Raw genomic sequence first — 20,626 nt, forward strand, 5'->3', positions numbered from 1 at the left:
ACCGCCTTGGTCAGTGTGGCGGGGCGTTGTTGGGCTCAGCTGCAGAGGAGACGGGGGGGGTCAGCTAACGGTGCCGGGAAGAGGCTTAATCAGCCACAGGTGAAACAGATCTGGTGATTGCTTTTACCGCTGCATAAAAATGCAAGTGGGGGACGGCGGCGCGCGAGAGAGCGAAGCAGCAGGACACACAGGCCGCCAGTGCGCCAGTGCAGACCAAGAAGGTCACGACCGAGCCCGCCACAACCTTTACAGTAAAGATGTGAACAATCCCAAACAGGGTTGCTTGGCGTCATGGTGCTCGGGGAACCGGGGGGGTGTAGTAACAAGATCCTGTTACGTCTTTAGAGGTGTCTACTCACAAAGCCGAGTTATGGAATGATGCATCGAAGTCAGCTCCCATTGTGATGTCCCGGAGTGAAACGTTGCATGCCATCACCATGGCTACAACAAAGACTACAAACCATCAGTTCTCATCACATACTGACGAGCAGGAAAGCGTGTGTGTGCCCCCTACATATCTCTAATACGAAGATGATATGAGCGGAGGCTTTTCATGTTAGGTACCTTTTGTCACATTTCTGACACCAAAAATCATTTAAAAAAAACAATATCAAATGAGTTTGGCAGCGGCCTCTCTGATTACAATGTTGTGGGTACCTCAGAGGGGCACACCATATCTGCTGTGAGGTTTCCAAGCATTCATTGTGCTTCCAGAACTTCTCACTTTAAATATGCTTAAGCCTACAGGGTGAAAAAATCCATTCCTACATGGTCACATTTAATTCCCTTCATCATTTTTCAACTGGAATGAGTGAAATTGCTCCTTTAGCATCAGCAACTTTGCTCATTAAGAGCTCGGAGAACATTTAAATATTTCTATTTAAAACGCCTTCCCAGCAATTCCCAAAAGCCTATTTTACGCTTCTGCAGTAAGTGGATTAAACTGAATTAAAAAAGAAAAGGGAGACTTTTTTTTGTAGTGCCTTTTATGTTTGGTAAAATATAGCTTATGTTTCATATCAGACAAAATAAGTATACTACAGACACACCTTCAGTGCAAACTGGCTAATTAATTTAGTTTACTGTGTTAAAAAGGCAGTGTTGAAAATAAAGCCACACAGTTGGCCTGGTGCCATACCTTATTTGACGTTTTTTCTGTTGTTCAAATACCATTCAGTCTGTCCTCATTAGACCTTTGTTCTCCTCTCAAAAGAGGGGTGTCTTACATCAGTTCGAGGATCTACTCCTCAGTAATCTACTCCTTATGCAAACACATTTGTAGCAGACAATTTACAATTCAGCCGAGGCATCTTTTTCTAACATAGCAAAAAACATTTTTCTATCCAAAATTATTTCTACAATACAATACAACAATTTTTCTAACACCTTGCCTTCTAGGGCAAAGTACAGAGCGTGGTAAAGGCATTTGTAGTGTTCCAAAAAGCCATCATTTCCTTCGGAGCAAATGAACCTTTTCTGGCCGACGACTGTCCAGGTAAACCGTGGCTTTTGTTATGGTAATTTTCAACGGCACAGCGTCCTTTAAACGAATACATTATTAAACTTTGCATTCAATTATCGTGACTCATAAGGAGATTACGTCGAAAAGGTAGCCTGCTAAATATTCAAACTTTCGCTGCGTATTCGTTAATATTTAATGTATATTCACATTCAGTACAATTGATTTGGAAACATAAAGAGCAGAAAGCTCTTTCCTTCAGGTCTGGCCAATTGATACTGACAACAAAACCAACCATTTGTACAGTCAATAGAGACTTTTCTTTTGTTGCTTGGCTTTTGTTTGGCTCAAAAGACTGATGAATTAGTTTCCATTCATTGTGATTTGACAGGTTGAGCTTGCAGGTTAGCGCCCTTGTACGCCTTTCTCACAGGTTCCACATGCGCACACACAAATACATACAAATACTTCCACATGCCAAATGCCAGTGTGCACACAAACAAATGTGGCACACACAGGCTGATCTTCCTGTTGGGTGAGCCAAGGTTAAATAGTTAATTGGCGTGCAATGTGCAAAAAGCATGTTGTCGCACACAGACGTTCAGGGTGACACATGTAATTCCTGCTGCTGTAAAATTCGAGATGAAAAGGTTCTGACGGTTGACGGCCTCTACTAGAATAATCGCGCTTTGACCATTTCATTTCTTTTTTCATTGATAAGCTTTCACCCATTGTGAAAGATGACTAACACGTTTAACACACCTGACTGTCACATCTCTCTCGCCTGTGTCTCCCTGCAGTCATGCCCCGTTTTGCTGAACAAGTGGAGGTTGCTATTGAAGCGCTGACTACGAACCCTCCACAGGCCTTTGAGGAGAATGAGTTCATCGACGCGTCCCGCTTGGTCTACGACGGCGTACGTGACATCAGGAAAGCTGTCCTGATGATAAGGGTATGTTCCTCTAAAAAGTAAAAACACTGCCCTGCGAGTGTTAGCGACATAAATGGATGTCTTTTGAGAAGTTAACCATGTCCAGAAATGTTTTACTGCCTTGCTCAAAAAAGTTAATACATTTGAGATTTGAAATTTGTGAATTTCCTGGTGTTGCTGAATAGTCAGTCAGGGAGCCTTTATCAAACATATTTAATTAAATTGGTCCATTAATCAGTGGCACAGTTTGCTCTACCAATATAAAAATGCTCTGCCAACATGATCATTATAAAAATGCTGCATAACAACATGACACCAGCCGTTCTGTCTCGAATACTCCAATGTTACAGTATCTTGTGTATTTTTTTCCATTTTTTACCATGTAATTCATTCAACTTTTATGCAGACTGGAAGGTTTCCCAGTGCAGCACTGAAAAAAAATCTAATTATGGAAAATAATTTGATGTTGGTAAATAATGTAAACCAGGCAGCTTTGAACTGCCCGGGACCAGCTGGCTTCATAATCCCATCCGAGTTCAATTACTTTCCGAGGAGACAACTTGGAAGATCGTTGCTTTCTCTGTTGTCAAACTCCATCGTACACATAGCAAATGTTTGTGCCACGTGTAATAGTTTAGTCTGCACTCATTTTTAAGCGTCCGTGTTATTTTTCTCTCTCTAAATCCGAGTCGTGGCTCCTTTAGAATTTTTACGGCAAAGATCTTATGGAGAGTCGAGGGATTAAGAGACCAATTCTCCACGGTGTTTAAAAAATGAGGAAGGTCTTGAGAAAATACTAAAGTTATAATAAAAGTTCTAAAAAACAGTTTTTTCCTGGCTTTTATGTACCCACGTACACATTTAGAGCGGAATGGGATGAGTACTGGATGAAATGGAACATGTATGAAAGAAGGGGAACACATTGTTTCGTGTCCTGTTGAGATAATAAAATACAACCGGCAAAGGCTTGCTTTAATAATACATCCTTCAGTTCAGGGCCATTTCAGATGCTGCAACATTGCGTTTTAAGTTGCTACGAAACAATATGTGGTTTCTTGTATATTATCACTCTAAGAATAATTGCATCCTCCGCTTCCAAGGTCACAAATTATAATAATAAAGCAATCTACTGGCTGGATTTTTGATCAAAAAACAGTGAAATGAGTAACACAGCTGCTTATTATGTGGTTATATTACCCTGGATTTTGGAATCCAGCTTGAATATTCACATGAAGAGGAAAGCTTGAATTTGAGATGTTCTACTACCTAAGCTAATTAAGCTAATCGTTACGAAGTTACGATGTCTTACTAATCGTTATTAGTAAGACATCGTAACTTCATATTCATTCTTAAATTACTCATGCTCCAAATGACTTTTTCAATTATTTAGGCTTGGTGAAAACAAACTATGTTCAACTTATGACACAAATAAAGAAATATCCTTTGCCTAAAATATCTACACTAAATTGTTGAAAGCTAAAGTCGACTCCTCTTTGAAATAAATGAGCCCTGCTGTGAGATTTCATTTCTGAATGTGCAAATATTTCCTCAAATGACAATATTCAGGTGACCGCATAAATAAAGCATCTCTAAAGCTAAACACTGCTTTGTCTCTCAAGCATTTTCTTTTTACAGTGACCCCTTTAATTCACTAAAACGTGACCGGTGCTTTCAATATGTGTGTCGAAGAAGGCAGGCAGGTGTTTGTGCAACTGGGTTTGTATTTGTGTCGCCAGTTTGTTATTCATTTTGACAGAAGTGTTCAGGTGAGGGGAGGAAGTCTCCCTGAAGTTATGCAGATGATGACGATATGTCGTGTTTCATTCTGTGACATCGCTGTCTGTCAGGCTTTGCTTGATTCGAGTTCAAATATTAGTTGAGGCTTTGTATACAGAACAAAAACCCAGAAACAAATGCTGTCGGTTTCACCTGATTCTTGCACAGAACGGCATGAAGTCAAAGTTGCTTTTTTCAACGGTCGTAGTTGAAGTTGTAAGACCTTTTTTTTCTTTTTTTCGTTTGTATCTTTCTGACTTTTTCCATTTGTCTTTGTGTTTCTCACAGACACCAGAGGAGCTGGAGGATGACTCTGACTTTGAACAGGAGGACTATGACACTCGCAGCAGGACCAGTGTACAGACTGAAGATGACCAGCTCATTGCTGGGCAGAGTGCTCGGGTGAGTGGGTGCCCCCCCCCCTTCCCCTACTTTTCAGAAAACTCTATGTTTCTCTGTTGTAAAGAAATACAGATAAAGGCAATGTGTATTTGACTTGGCTAAGGCTTTGGAAAGAAGCCCAAATGCATCATAGAAGTGATGCTGCTTCAATCGTAGGCCGCGGGTGCAAGTTGCGCCGCATCCCACCTCAACACCTACCCCTGTTCTCTAGCCATTCTGGAAATGATTGAGCCAAGTATCCACTAGTTTCACACACATAGCATGAAAGTCCATTAAAGTCCTCACAGCAAGAAGTGTTATTTTAAATAAACGCCATTTGGGGGTGGCAGGTGTAAAATTGCAATCACAAACAAAGAGGTAATTACCTAATTCCCTTCTGATGCCGCACAAAGGAAAGGATTCTGCCTAGTGCTGTGCCAAGGCTTCAGTCACAATAGCCAGGGCCCGGGCTTTAGTGCGCATTCGAAATGTTTCACTTGCGCTCAGCTTAAGGAACATTAAGAGGGTATCGGTGCCCCCCCCCCCCCCCCCCCGTCCCCGTCAACAACACTGGCGCTGAGGTGATGTGTTGTATATTGAATGGATTGTATGTATGACGTGGCCCAATGCCTGTCCCTATGGCACAGGCCTGTATTATACTGCCTGGGTCTCTACACAGTCTGCAAACACATGGAGTGAGACGAGGAACATTAATAAACTCAAAACCAAAATGTATTGCTGCTGCTGTGTTTACTAGCTGTTACCCAAATTGTAATGCATTTTGATAGGAGCTAAAACAAAAATAACTCTGACCATTGGTATCTACCAACAGGCAAGCCTCCATCCATTGGTAGGAGGTTATGGGCACGTTTAACATATCAAATCAAATATTTCTGTTATTAGCAGTGAGGAAAGACAAGACAACACAACGCAAATCCATTGGTGAATGCAAATGTACCTCATGAAAGTTTAACAAATGTTCCATGCAACCATGAAAAAAGGCACAAACCGATGCCACGGGAGCACAATAGCTTCTCCGGGATGACTGTGGGGGTCCTGGGTGAGAAGAGCTTTGAGTTTGTTGTATGTTCACTCCCACTAAGGCTCCCGCAGCGTAACGTCGCAGAGCCATCTGAGCTTAGACGCACCAACACAGCCACACAAGGGAGCCTCGCAGCACCAAACTGTCAACCACTTCTCCTGGCACTCAGCTGCGCTTCGTGTGGGTAGCTCTACTTGGGAACAGTTTGAAGTCGCATCGTGTCCCTTTGTTTTAACTTGTTGCTGCGATACAAAGCACTATGAGGCGGATTAAAGGGTGAAGTGGCTAAATGTGAAGATTGTTCATGCAGCCTCGGTTTAAGGGGGTTATTGAACGTGATCATAGACAACGTTATGCCCTCACAGACGAAACACTTACACACGCAGGAGGCATCTATAAAAGATGCGTTTGCCCACTCCGCCTCAGCCTGTCGTGTCAGAATAAAGCTTGCTGTCCTTGCACGGTCATGCCAAGCGCACACTGATGCTCTCTGTCTGTATTCAAACAGACAAGGGGAAGTGTAATCCATTTTCTCCATAGGAGCTGACGTGAGCACACACAGGTTTACAGTCATGATCCCTACAAACCCCTCCGCTCCCTCTCACTCTCTTGGTTTCACTGTCTCTTCTTCGCTCACTGTAGAAACAAATCAAATCAAGCCCAGGGCCCTGCCAGGAGCCTTTGTTTCCACTGCTTTGGTTGCTTCGTTTGTCACTCCCATGTGCACAGCTAATTTATTAGCGCAAACATGAATGAGGAGAAGACAGAAAAACAGACAGGGGACCTGTACGTCCTCTCTTTCTAAAAGAACACACAACTCCCCGTCTTCAACACACATACACAGACACCGAACATCTCTTAACACAGTGATTGGATAACACTGTTGATAGGTCATCCATAAAATTGAACTCCGACTGTCTGGGCAGTTTATTTCAAATGAAACAAATTAAAGTCATTTCAAGAAGCTGCGCACGGTGAAGAAACCCGGAAAGCGCACTAATCCCTGCAGACGTAGCCGCTGCCGCCGAGTGTATTGGGCGAAGCACTCCCTCGGCCGGATTTGCCACCATGTTAAGCTCCCAAGGCCCGCTCCTTGTTGTTATCAGTAAAGTAGGGGAAGGGATTTAGGGATAAGTGAATTCTAGAGAGCACGGGAGGAGAGAAAGAGAGAGAGGGGGCCTTCACCAAGTGCCTTTCTGCTCCCCTGACGTCCCAATTGGCTCATGTGTTTACCCCTGTGCTGCAGCTTTCTTTGTGTTCACCCCCCTCCCTCCTGTATGTCTCTTTCTCTCTCGCATCCTTCCCTAAACTCTCTCTCTCTTTTGTCACATCATTTTCAGAGTGAATTTGAATACCAACCAAATCCCTCACTTTCTCCTCAACCTCCCTTGATCTCTTATTTTAGAAATGGAAATTTCCAATCCAAATTGTTGAGTTTCATGACTTTTTGTTCCCTTTAGCTGTTTGGGGGAGCATTTCATGTTGGATTAATGCAGCTGTTATGTGCAGAATATGGAGAGAGAAAAAATATTTGATTGCTCTAACAGAAATATTCAAATCTAAAAAAACTCTGATTGTAGTTTACATTCTTTCTTACTCATTCTAATGGCATTCAGCAAAACTAACACTGCTTCTTTTCAATGTCGTAGCAACCATTTTGCCACTGGGGGGTCTACTGCTTGGTTCAATTATAGAAATACGTGAATAATTTATTTCAGCCCAACAGTTGGGCGCAGGAAAGAAATGAGCCCTGAGGTTAGAATGACATGCTTGGTGGCACATTGCACTCATCTATGTGGCTATTGATTAGGTAGCAATTACTGTACATCTTTGCCTCCATTATGTTTTTTGCAAAAAAAATTTAGTTTATAATAATACATCATTTTGTGCCGTCTTCACCAGGAGAAACATGTGATCACTCGCATGAGTCAGTGTGCGCCTGTGTGCCTGTCCACTGCTGATCTCACTTTCTGCTGCAGCAATAAAATGTTTTTGGGTGGCCAGCGTTGGTCAAGTTGATACTTTCTCAACACACATTTTGTTTTCTTTTCTACTGTACACAGGTATGCACCACCTCTCTCTAATTATTACGAGCCAGTAGTGATAATTCATCTTATTGAATCTTCTGCAGCCACTTCTCTATGGCCGAAGTTACAGTGGGGGGAGAGCATACTGTAGAGCGTTCGTGGGGAAACAATTGGCTCACTTTAATAGTTCATGACTATGTTTTGGACAAAGAGCTCACTGAACTACGCACACAAATGGCTTCATCACTTCCGCTTAGCTGCTGCTCAGACACGTTTTTTTCCGAGCTTTTTTTATCGCATCGCCAACACGTTTATAGGCCAATTTTTGCAGAATAGACTTGATGCCTTGACACATACGGCAGGTACGCTGGTGAGGTGAGATGCACACTAGACATCTAAATAAACTAAAACATGTATGTGAAAAACAGCCACTATATGTTTATATGAGGGTTTACCTAAATATGGGTTGGATTTCGTCAATCAAACATTACTGCAGTGGTTTTTGCAGACACAGCTTGTGGAAATCTGCGCTGCACTGAGTGCCCATTTCTAATATTAAAACAGACATTAATACGAAAAATGTGTCGTGGAAATCAGCAACAAACTAAATAGTTTAAAAACAAGACAGTAAGTGTTCTGTTATGAGACAAACTCAATTTGTTCTCTATTTATAATGTTTTTAATAAAATGCCCATTAGTGCTGATTAAACTATAATCAAACCTGCATACTGAATTTTGGAATCAGTCCGATTAGTAGGTGAACTTGTGGCGGTGTATTTGACTTGTGCATTGGCCGACATGCGCGGTTGTTTTCTCATAGGTTAGTTAGTGGGCGGTGTAGGGGGCCAACTGCGTGCCACCCACGATTCACAGCGACTCCTGCAAAGTCATTACAAATTTTCCCTGCTTGAATCAGCAGTCTGTTCTAAATGGTTAATATATCAGTGTGCAGTCTAGTGTTGTATTTGTTTTAAATGTGAGCAGTGTTTTCACCCCACATGCGGTATGATGGAACAGGCCATGCTGTTGTTTGTGTGTCTTGGCACAGGCAGCACAGGAAATAGGGAATGTACACTGGGCTTAGGGGGGCTGGTTTTGCTCATTTGGTTACTCGGCCCAGGTTTCATTCAAGCTAACCGCCACCAAAGCTTTGCACAAACGGGCTCACAAAGTGATCGGCAGGCCGAAGCTCCATTGGCCTCTGATGAAAAAGTTGTGCCTTCGTGCTTTTCATTTTCAATCCGAAATTTCATTATTTTCTCTTGGATGGAGGACCTGCTCCTGTTTCAGCTCGTTTTGATTTTCAAAGAATATCAGAAGGACAAGTCATCTATATATTTTGTTTTCAATTTTCTCCTGACATATCTAGCAGTGGACATGAGCACTTTCTCACTGAGCCCACTACACCCCCACACACCAGCTTTGCTGTGAGAGAGGGAATGAGGACAAGGGTGATTATTTCAATAAGAAAATAGCAATTCTTGGAGAAAAGTCAATAATAGATGAGGTTAAAAAACACTGGTGTCTTTTTTCTTTTTTTTTTACTGTGCCGTTTTCTCTCTGTCCCTCTCAAGTCAATAGAATCGACCTAATGGAACCCAGGTTACTCTTCCTTCCAGCTCACCTCTTTGACATAATGTTAAACAAATGAATTATTCATTCTCTGGTCTAAGAAGCGAGGTAATTATACATTTATCTCCAAAATAAAACCGGGTTCTCACTGAGCCTGTGACCTTGCCACAAGATTTATGCCGTTTTGGACCTGCCCCCAAATACCTCTGAGGGAACAAATGAAGGCAGAAATGGATTTGCTTTTTATGGGTATAACACGTCGAGGGGTTTGAAAAGCTCCAGTCATTAAATGTAAAGTTTAAAAATGCATTTTGTCCGAAGTTACTGTTTAAGTTTTGTAGGGTGGATTAAAAAGTACCAGTATGAAAAAATTGATCCAATTGGTGCTACAGCTCTTCTCTTTGTATTATTTTCTTTCCCCTTAACTAATCCTTCTTCTTATTCACCCCTTTCCTCATTTCTCTATCACGTTCTGCTCCTCAACCGTATCACCCTCCTTTACCTAAATTCTCCTCTTCTGGCGTTTTCCTCATTTTGAGTAATCCTTCCAATTTATTCTGCTCAAATTGACTCCCTAACAGCCTCTTCCTCCTCCTCTAATGCTTCTGTTTCTTCCGTGCTCCCCTGGTGCCCGCAGGCTATCATGGCACAGCTTCCCCAGGAGGAGAAGGCAAAGATTGCTGAGCAGGTGGAGAGCTTCAGACAGGAGAAGTGCAAGCTGGATGCAGAAGTGGCCAAGTGGGATGACAATGGCAATGACATCATTGTGCTGGCGAAGCAGATGTGCATGATCATGATGGAGATGACTGACTTCACCAGGTAACAAAGTCTAAGCGCTGCGATGAAAGATTGCACGGTCACTTGAAGGCAGTAGAAATAATCTGATTGTGTTACGGGTTTAGGTTCCTTTTTTCCAATTTGCTGAGAGATTGTTGCTCACTACAATAAACAAACTCTAGAAGGAAAAACTTTACTGTAAATGCTTAAGCTTCCATTATGCTCAACAACAATTCCCTAACTTTGTTTGGTGCTCGGTAGCTAATGCATGGAGGGTTTTAGAGGTTTTTCACTGTCAGCAGCTGCCTGCTGTGTCGGAAAACAGGTTGACGAGAGTGGGGAGAGTTCACCAAAACAGAAACGCTGCACTATAGAATATAAACCATGAGCTGAGAAGTAAAGGAATGCTCTGGGTGAGGGCCACTGTGAATGACCCTATTGTTTGTATGAAAATATTGGTGCAGCAAATAAAGAAGAGACAGCAAGTTGGATTCTTGCCTTTGCAATGCTCACAGCTGCAAGGTGTTGTGTGAAAGGCAAAGTAACCCAGAACACTTTTGTGTTACTCAGATTGCACAGCACTACTGTTATTTAAAGATGCACTGTAATAGATCATCTTTCTATTTTTATTTTACAATATTCTCACTCATGTTTACTAAAAGCCGGCAGCTTTCATCTCAATCTCCTCCATCTGGGCTCAACATATCAGGGAAATCCCTAATGCCTAACTGATGGTTATCCGCCTCGTGTATGGATTTGTGCACTACTCTACTATTATATGGCGCGGAACAAACCAAAAAGAAGAGAGAAATCAGAGCCAGGAGTCATTAGTCATGAGTGATTATGGTGGTGGTGCTGCGACTGCACCATTATTACTTGGCATTGACCCCAGTTACTCAGATTGGCATGAACAAACTAAGTGGAAATGTCAGCTTAGCACTAACTAAAACGAATACATTACACAAACAAACACACTTATATAGCCACAGTAACTTTTCCCATTCTGGCGAATCAAGAAAAAACAAACTCAAACACAAAGGTTAGGTGGTTGGCCATTATTTCCTTCTGTATCTGCATTCAAAATCCTCCCATTTTGCTGTTGAAAAAAGGAAATGTTTTGTTTCTTTGCTATTCCAAGCACAGCTCTATTATACGTCATTAGGGACTGTATTTGCTACACCGTTCACTGTGAAATTGTGTATTGTTGCTTGATTGTAATGGCTCATATTACTGCAGCTCAAGCTCAGCAGTGAGCTCTGTCTTTAAAGGGAAGCTCTGCATGCTGTATGCCTCCACAACAACACCCACATTACCTTGTCCCCTTATTTGTCTCCCCTTGGACCCTCCCAGAGGCAAAGGGCCCCTGAAGAACTCCTCAGATGTGATCAACGCGGCTAAGAAGATCGCAGAGGCTGGTTCCAGGATGGACAAATTGGCCCGTGCAGTTGCAGATCAGGTAGATTTACAAGCGTGTCTGCCGCTGTCATTTTTATAGTTAATACTTTCTATTGGTGTGAAACTGTCACTGCCTGTGTCATAGTAGCTGGCGGCTGAGCAAATTTTGATTCGGAGTAAGAAGGCATAGCCAATCGGAAATCTTTATTGTGGGCATTGACAAGCCCAGCTGGAGCTGTGGGCTGTGTTACTGCATGAATGGGTTCCCCAATGGAGCCAACACTGAGAGAGCGAGAGCAAGACAGCAGAACCAAGTTATGTCTCTAATATAATTAGCTCGCCACCGAGGTGGTGCATTCATTATCAGATGAGTACTTCTCTAAAACCCGCTGACAGACCGTTTTCAATATCTAATCAATCAGCACTCTGCCTAGGGAAGACAGGAGTGGAAATAAGTGGGTGTGTACGCTGTGCATGTGAGCATACAGCAAATGAAGTGGGAGGTATTTCAGAATGCAGCACTCTAGGTAATGCATAATGTTCTTCTTCATTTCATCTGTCTCTAATAAGCAATGAGAATAAACTTACGCACGAGGCCCGCTGATTTATTAAGGCCGCCTGTTGTCATTGTAATTGCAACTGCTGGTACATACTGTAGCTCTTGGAACAATTATTGTTGGTTTCAGTATCACACGCTGGGCCTCTGTCCAGTGCTGCTTAGCTGAAGAAATGTTGGACCTTGCATCAAAATTTAGACTAAATAATCATTTTGAAGTCCCGGAAGCTGCATGAGGCCTGCACAGATGGTCACCAACCAAGCTGCTTTACCTGAAGTTTCATGTTCCAAACCACTAAATAACAATACTTAGTTGTTCTGTTGTTTAAGATTTAGAGAAAAAAAAGGATGCTTCATGTAACTGACTGTGGATACCCATAGGGTATTGATCACTACAAAAAGAAGTCAATGAATCATGAAAGAAGGAGCCTAACTGCAGGGAACTGTTCTGAACGGTTCATCAACCAAAAGATTAACACTTGTTCATTGTGAGACATCGTTCCTGAAAGCATATGGGGCCAACTTTTAACAATTTATTTTCACATTAATGTATTTGGAATGATCTAATTGGGTGGCGAATGTTCATTACTAAATGAACATGCAGAGGTTAGAGTAAAACAGAATGCCGTAATAGAAAGAGTAATCTTGTGACAATATGTGACTTCACAACAATACATGGGCAAGCCTTCCGCTGTTAGCACAGCACAGAATGCTTGTCAGTTTGAGCACTCTTGGAGTCGACTGAGCTTTCAACTGACCAGAAGGCATCTTTAGTCAAAGCTGGCGCTGTATTGTCATGTCGCACTGTCCGGCTCCACGGAGCATATTGCACCACAGAATGAAGTTGTGGGCTGTGACTGCATAACTATGTCTGTCGTGCAGCAATTACAACAAACAGAGAGATTGAATCTGCGTGTGCCTTGTTTATGTTTCCGTGGATAAGATGACTTATCTTTGTAATGTGGTCTCATTCTGCATCACTGCTCGTGTTTGTCATTTTAGAGCAGGACCCGGGGCAGAAACGACAAAGTTAGCATGAACTTGGACTTTTGTGCTTATGTATTAGTTTCATGGCTAGTCGGCTGCCGAGTGATCATCAGTGTTTAACAGGGTTTAGGTGGGAGTAAATCTGTCACATAGTGAATCACTGGCAGAGCCTGTGTCTGAATCAACAGTTGCTGTAATGAAAAGAGCAGGTGGCATGCATTTTTTAATTCTCGATTAAATGTTTCCTAGACTAGTGTTTATTGAATATTCAAAGCCTTCTGTTACACTTCCAGAGACATCCGAACTGTGTTCGGAAAATAAAGAGATGTATTTGTTTCTATGTGTTTTTGTGTGAGTCTATTTGGAACTGAGGTATTACAAGTTCAAACAGCTCAAGTTTGTTTTTAGGGAACATTTTATTGGAATTATGCAACAAATAACACATCCAATTATTTCCATTTTATTCTCAATGAAGAAGACCAGTATTGTGCATTCACACATTGTTGTGCAGAACTTGACAGTAAGAATAAAGCCTGCTCCACTGCCTCCAGACAGGTCCCTAAGTAGCAAACCTTGTCGCCTTGACTCCACATCAGCCCTATTGATGAACAAGTGTGAAGCAGAAGGCAATTCTGCGTGGAACGCTGGAAGGACGGCGAGCTCTTTCATAGTCATTTAAGCACAGCACTTGACGTAGATAAACCCCTTGAGGCAACTCACCCCATTTCACTCCAGCAATGCCTTTTTTTCTACTCTATTTCCCCCACTCCATTTACCGTTCTCTCCTTCTTTCCTTAAGCGTGCTTCCTACAGACGCAAGCCAGATAGTGGAGAACAGCTGTGCACACCTTATCGGAGACGGCTTAATTGTTGAGCGTTCCGATTTCCGAATTAAAAATGATGGGTTGAAATAAGTCCAAAGGCAAACCGGAAAGCGCTGGTGGCCACTGACTGGTTTAACCTCCTCAGCATGTAGGAAGAACTCTGGTCCTTCTTGTAGAAGACTTGACCGACTCACCAATAAACAGTAAGGGAATAAAAAAACGTACGCATCACCCTGCTTGAGAAAGTGTTTTATTAAAGCATCATCTGGCCGATTTGTGTACATTCGTGTATTTATTTTAAGGAACAGAATGTATTGCATTTGCAAGTGGTATGTTACGATGCTGTGGCTACACTTATTTGTGGAATCAAAATGAATGCAGACTTATAAAGTTATTGTTTCTAAATGCTGCTAAGCACAATCAAGTAATTAGACTTACAGGTTTCACTTAATTTGGGCTCCATATGCGGAAGGCCCTGTCGCCAGAGCAAAACTGCTGTCGCCTTTACTGACAGCAGTGTAGCCACGTGTGACTGATTTGTAATTAAAAAGCTTCTCTGTCAAAACAAAAACTACAGCTGGCAGGAGCTGGCTAAAGGAGTCAGGACTAACCTTCTTCAAAAGTCAATGTCGCTGACTGGAAATGTCAAAATTGCGAGCTTTTCAGAAAATATTTGTTCCGCTGCTTTAATCTAGTTTTTTAGTGTTTCACCGTCTTATGGCTTCACATGCAAACTTAAGCAAGAGAAGATCCCTATTCCCATTCTCTGAACCGCACGCTGACTGTGAACCAATCTGCTTGCAACATGACAGGCAGCAGGAACCGCTTCTAATGTATTTAGTAATATGGCGAGTTACAGATCAAATAAAATCCGGTTTCCTGGATGTTTGATCGATTTTTTTAACATTCGGTCACCTTGTCGGTCTGTGAATCACTGTGAATCCACGGCCCATTTTCTATTCTATTTTATAAATTCCAGAATGTGGCATATCGCAGACACAAGAAGGATAAGAAATGCATTCAGGTTGTCACAAAGACATAGTGAGTGGTTTCAGTTTTAAACACAGCAGGGAGGTGCCTGAGACGGGAAGAAGAAATATATAAAGATGACTAGCTTTCTTGAAGAAACTGAAAGATGACAGCTTACCGTCAGGGGGACTTTAGTTGTCCAGTCAGCTTGAAGGCATTTTGAATAACTGTGGGTAACATGCTCTATTTGAGAATGTCACTCTGTCTTCATATCATCCTTTTGCCCCTCAAACATTTTTCTAAAATATTATGAGATTTGTAAGGAAATAGAAACGTGTATCATACAGAAGAAGCGGCATAATAAAACAGAAATAGCAACGGCCGTACGATGAAGTAAAAATAAATGTTGATCCCTATTAGAAAAAAATATTGTACACTAAAGCCGTTCTCCGTGTGAGGTGGTTTGCATTCTGATAGAGATTTGCCATCATTTCAGCACCAAGATTCACATCATCCTCCTGCATTATACACAAGGAGCACGTTTCATTCATGGTAGGTCCAATTATGCAGGAAAAAAAATAAGAAAGTAAAGTCCTGCAGTGAAACAAACTGTAATGATCAGTGTTTTACTATGAAGGACAGAGAAAGAGAGCTTCACAGTAGCAAAGTTATGGATCATAAGCTGTATTTGCATCAACAAGGAGACTAGAAGAAAGGTGCAATTTGTCCACAGTGAAATAGGGACAATGACGTTGTGTCTGCATCCGTGTGTGTGACAGCAGTGTGAAGTGCAGTTAGCATGGTGCTAATACCAAGGGAGAAGCTTCCCTCTGCCTCACTGCTCCATGAGTTGGTTTCTTTTCCCGGTGCTACTTACTAAGACGGGGCTGCATGCTGGCAGCACTTTGGTTCTTTTTGACAGTATCTCTCAAACTCTTTCTGTAAATAATGCCGTAAATTACAATTTGCGATTGAATTTGTTTGTTGAAGAAGGAAACATCTGAATCCATTTTTAAGACTCACTATTTGTGACTGTCAGTGGAGGACACTTGAGTGGACTATCAATACTATTTGATACAACAGAGAAGATGGGCATCTAATCAAAGCTGTCCCGCAGGGGGTATCCTGGTATTACTTCTTAACGTTTAAATGGCCACCCCCCCGCCCCCTTTACTTAAGCCCACCACACAAGGAAATGAGCTGTGCATTTCCCCGCACATTACTGCTGAATGTTCTAGTTAGGAACGTTTAATATTAATGGCTATGGCAAGGAAGGTGTTTAAGCTGCTGATGCAGTGTTGTTAACCCACTGGGAGCTTAGTCGGCCAGAGCTGTCTCCTGGAAGGCTTCCAGGTGGAATAATAGAATGAGACTATAGGTTATTCCATTTGTCGTTCCGTGTGGTCGGTCTATTCACTGTTGAAGTGGCAAAGAGGCGAGCAGGTTGCAGTCAAAAGTTCGGTGATAATAATAAGAATAGGGATTCATAGTAGGCTGGGTTTCTGTGTGATAGTCTTGTGTTTATTTATATGAAGTATTATGTCCGCTCATTGCTGAGTGTTTTCTTATTGAGCGACGCGCTGTGACAAACTTATTTCATTTGAATTTAGTTTGAAATTAGTTTGACAACCTGCAGTGGAACTTGTCTTTGAAACTAAAGTTTTCAACAAATGATTATTGAGTTGTTATTATTAGCAGCACAAAATGGTGGAACTGTACGCTTTTGGTTCTCTTCTCTAAAAAGGGCCTAAACATTAGACGATTTCTAAAACAATCCAATTCGGTAACGATTTCACATGTCAAACATATTTGGAAAATATACACAATTTGAAAACAGATGGAAGATCCGTTATAAGCATCTTTAGTTTTTGCCAAGTTGTCTGAAATAAGGCCAAGCACCTTCGTTCTCCCAAATTCTGTTTCCCAGCGACCAATCGGTTGCTTTGATGGGTTGTTTAAGGTGTCACAATATCATTATGAATCCTTTCTGGCACAGATGATCCAGTTTTAACTTAAACAAAACATGAGCCTCTTGGATTTATTGTGAAAATCTGTTGGCTCGTGGTCCTCAAATGAGAAACAATTTACCAAAGACCTTCAAACGAAGTGAAACGTCCTAATGCTGTGTGGCTCTGCACAAAAAATAATTGAAATTTGATGGATTACGAATTCTGATTAGCATTTTTCACTCATTGCTTTCAGGCATTTGACTCAATGACCATCGATATCTTCACTATTACAGTCCATCTAAATAAAGTGTCAAAAAAGACCTTCACTTTACCTCTGCCGTATTGGGTGGTTGTGTGTGGCTGAATTCTGAATGTGACGGTTATGCTGATATTGTCCATAATTGAGAGTAAATGATTAACTTTGTATAACAAAAAAGAGCAAACCAAGTAGTGATTTTGGACACAGTGTCCTGTGTCATTGTTTTACAACTAGCACTCGCGGGCAGAAGAGGGAATGTATTGCAAAATGGACCTTTGAGGTTAAATTACAGATACAAAAGAAAAAAAAGTTTGAAAGTTGTGACATCTACATAAGTAGAATGTGTGGCATAATTTTACAATGATTTCATGGACAAATGTGTCTCAGGGGACTTTCAGATGTGCTCCAAATTGCCATTACAAGGCAAATCATTATTTGGCGGATATTGCACACCATCCTCAATCCCCTAAATTGTACATTGATAAAAACTATTCATATCTATGTGCCCTTATTCATTTTTGTAGAACAAAATTGGAGTATTGCCGAACACAAATGGTGGAAAATATACTAATTGCAAGAGTGATGTGACGAACATCTGCCAATACCTTAAAAGTGTGTCTCGCCACTTTCAGCTGCTCCATGAAAGCCGGTGCTTATTGACTTGGCTCTTGTAAATTTCCCTGTGTTTCCTTGTGCTTCTTTCCCGTTCAGTGCCCCGATTCAGCATGCAAGCAGGATCTGCTGGCCTACCTGCAGAGAATTGCCCTGTACTGTCACCAGCTCAACATTTGCAGCAAGGTGAAAGCTGAGGTTCAGAATCTGGGTGGAGAGCTCATCGTGTCCGGGGTAAGTCTCTGCACAAGAACAGCACGTGTCAATTTTCGCTGTCCTCGATGCTCAAGTCTACGTCGACAGGCTTTTTATGCTTGGCTCACTGGGATTGGTTGACTTGACTCAAAGCACTTCTCAACACTGCGGGAGTGCAACCCTTTTAGCACATGGTCATGATGAGACTGGGAAGAACAGATGAAGGGTCATGCAGATAAGACTGATGCAATCGTTTCAGACCGATTGCCATCTTATAATACCGGAGAGGACACCGCAGGCTTTTTTCCCATTTGTATTTTTCATGCTTCATAAACCCTGTTATCCCTATTCAAACTGTCATCGGTCTATGTTGCTTTTGACATTTGAAATGACTGATAAATCTGTCGGAATAGTTTGGGTCTAATGTAGAAAAATCAATCTGCAGAGCAAATACTTTATTATCTGCAAAAGTTGATAAATACTAATTGATTCAAATGACGGGAAAGTTATTCAGATTTAGATGTGTGATGTTTCACTTTCAAAGTAGACTTTTAATAATCGTAGCACTTTCGTATGATTCCTTAAGTTAAAGTCAGAGATGACTTTGTCTTTGCTTCGGGATTCCTTGTGTCTCTTGTGTGGATACAGTTCAGGATTCATCAGGATTCCATTATATTGTGTCTTACATGAGATACGCAAGCCCTGCTGAGAATTTAACCTTCTCATGGTGGCCAGCTGGAATCTGCACTCATTAAATCCAAGCACTTGACTCGTCTCAGTGTGGGGTCGGAGGATGCCCACTGGCCACCAAGCCTTTAAAGGTCAGCCAAACATAACAGATGGAGACAGAGGTACACCTGACCCCTTCCTCTGCTAATTAAGAACTGCTAAAATAAGATGTCACATGTTTTTATCAAGTCGAATTGACAGTTGTCTCAAAGACCTCCTAGGTTGCGGCTGTAGTTAAATGCCCTTATATCCATGTTAGGCATATTGAATCAATACCCTTTTCCTCTTTGACTCAACCCTCTGTGCTTATCTCCCCCACCCCCCCTGCAGCTGGATAGTGCCACCTCCCTGATCCAAGCCGCCAAGAACCTCATGAACGCAGTGGTGCTGACCGTGAAGGCATCTTACGTGGCCTCCACCAAGTACCAGAAGGTGTACGGTACAGCGGCCGTCAACTCCCCCGTGGTGTCCTGGCGCATGAAGGCCCCCGAGAAGAAGCCTCTGGTAAAGAGGGAGAAGCCCGAGGAGTGCCAGACGCGTGTTCGACGAGGCTCCCAGAAGAAACACATCTCCCCCGTCCAGGCCCTCAGCGAATTCAAGGCCATGGACTCGTTCTAAGCAACAAGAAATGGTAACGCCAACCCCGAGAGGTACATCCAAACACGGCGGTGACAGGTTGAAGAAAGAGTTGCTTTTTTGTGTTTAACCCACCTCTGTTATTCGTGTGTGCTCGGCGACACCTCAGGAGGACTTCAGTACATATTAAACTGCCACGCTAAGGCTCCTGTGGAAACTGTGGGCCTCACGGTTCGACAGGAAGCCGGCGCACGCACACACACACACACACACACACACCCAACACTATTTATCGATCTTTATGTAGCTTAATATGTGAGAGCCAAAATGTGACACAAACAAGTACTTTTGAAAATAGGAGGGTAAAAAAAAAAAGAAACATATCAGAGGAGGAATAGTGGCAATTGAAAAACAATTGTGGCAGTTGATATATCTTTAACGTGCTACTGACTTGCTGCTTGTATACACATTTAAACCGTCTGAATGAAAAGCGGGAATGGTTCAGTAGGAGTTATTCTCAAGGGAATATGTCATTCTTCGTATGCTCCCTCTAGATATTTCTTTTTTCAATTTGAATGTAACCTGTAGTGCTAGGAATTATTTATGTTTAAGATACCTGGAAGTGTTGGCATCCAAGTAGTTTCCTCGTTACTGATGATTATAATGATAATCCATATGGTGTTTTTTTCCAAAGCACTCTTATGGTCTATTGTATTGCCTTTTTAAATTCAATTTATTTAATTATTACATCACTAACAATGATGATTGATTGGAAGTTGCGTAGCGTATACATATAGAAAGAGAGGACTTGGACTTGTTGTGGTTTGCTCAGAGAATAGAAACTCCTGCATATGGTACCTTTATATCCACCCTTCTCTAATAAATCCCTCAACTTGATCCTCGTGGTTTCGTGGTCTTTCTTACTGTCACATTTTTTGCAGTGTTTACCAATGTGTGTGTTAGTATAACAGCGGCGTTGCCTTTTATTAATCCAAAGGATCTGACGTAATCAGCACAGATTGTCATGCACGCCTGACCTCCGGATGAAAAGATTCCAGGGAAGAAGAAAAAAATCTATGAGTATTAGAAAGTTACAAGAAAAGGCATATTGATTAAGGGTCGTAGGTGGAGTCCCATTACTTCACTGTGACGTGAGATTATTGGTCTTAGGTCAGCAGTGTTTCTGCCATCCTTGTGATATTGTACCGGAACCTGGACACCAACAGTCGACCAAACACAACTCATTTTCATGTACACAATACATTTTACGTTTCTGGGGAGCAGTCGTTTGGTTTACTACTTTGGTCAGGACTTACATATCTCAACAACTATCTGATCGCCATCAGGTTTTTGTACAGACTTTCAAAAAAGCATTTACTTGACATAATTTGTGTATTTAGTTTACTGGTACAACCGACAGGTTTAAAATTTCCTCTTATCCAGTGAAAAATCAAAATATATGAATAAGCGTTTTAACAACTGTTGGATAGATTGCCTTGAAATTGGGTTCAAACATTCATGTTCCCACTGGTATAAATAAAAAAATTGACGTTATGGTGTTTCTGTAAAATACTAAGAAAAAAAATCTAAGAACACATCAAACTGTATTG

At 41.8% G+C, this 20,626-nt stretch overlaps 1 protein-coding gene across 3 annotated transcripts in view; it reads left to right on the forward strand.

Moving 5' to 3' along the window:
* ctnna2 (catenin (cadherin-associated protein), alpha 2) overlaps positions 1-19,913 on the forward strand; it is a 224,977-nt gene extending 205,064 nt beyond the window's left edge. For all 3 annotated transcript variants that reach the window (XM_040186278.2, XM_078109035.1, XM_078109034.1), the window contains 6 exons: positions 2,260-2,411; positions 4,455-4,568; positions 9,826-10,007; positions 11,316-11,421; positions 17,616-17,750; positions 18,771-19,913. In XM_040186278.2, coding sequence (XP_040042212.2) covers positions 2,260-2,411; positions 4,455-4,568; positions 9,826-10,007; positions 11,316-11,421; positions 17,616-17,750; positions 18,771-19,058 — 977 coding nt within the window. In that variant the 3' untranslated portion in view covers positions 19,059-19,913. The remainder of the gene's footprint in view (positions 1-2,259; positions 2,412-4,454; positions 4,569-9,825; positions 10,008-11,315; positions 11,422-17,615; positions 17,751-18,770) is intronic.
* The last annotated feature ends 713 nt before the right edge of the window (positions 19,914-20,626 follow it).

This window comes from Gasterosteus aculeatus, chromosome 9 (assembly GCF_964276395.1).
Source record: "Gasterosteus aculeatus chromosome 9, fGasAcu3.hap1.1, whole genome shotgun sequence".
NCBI lineage: Eukaryota > Metazoa > Chordata > Actinopteri > Perciformes > Gasterosteidae > Gasterosteus > Gasterosteus aculeatus.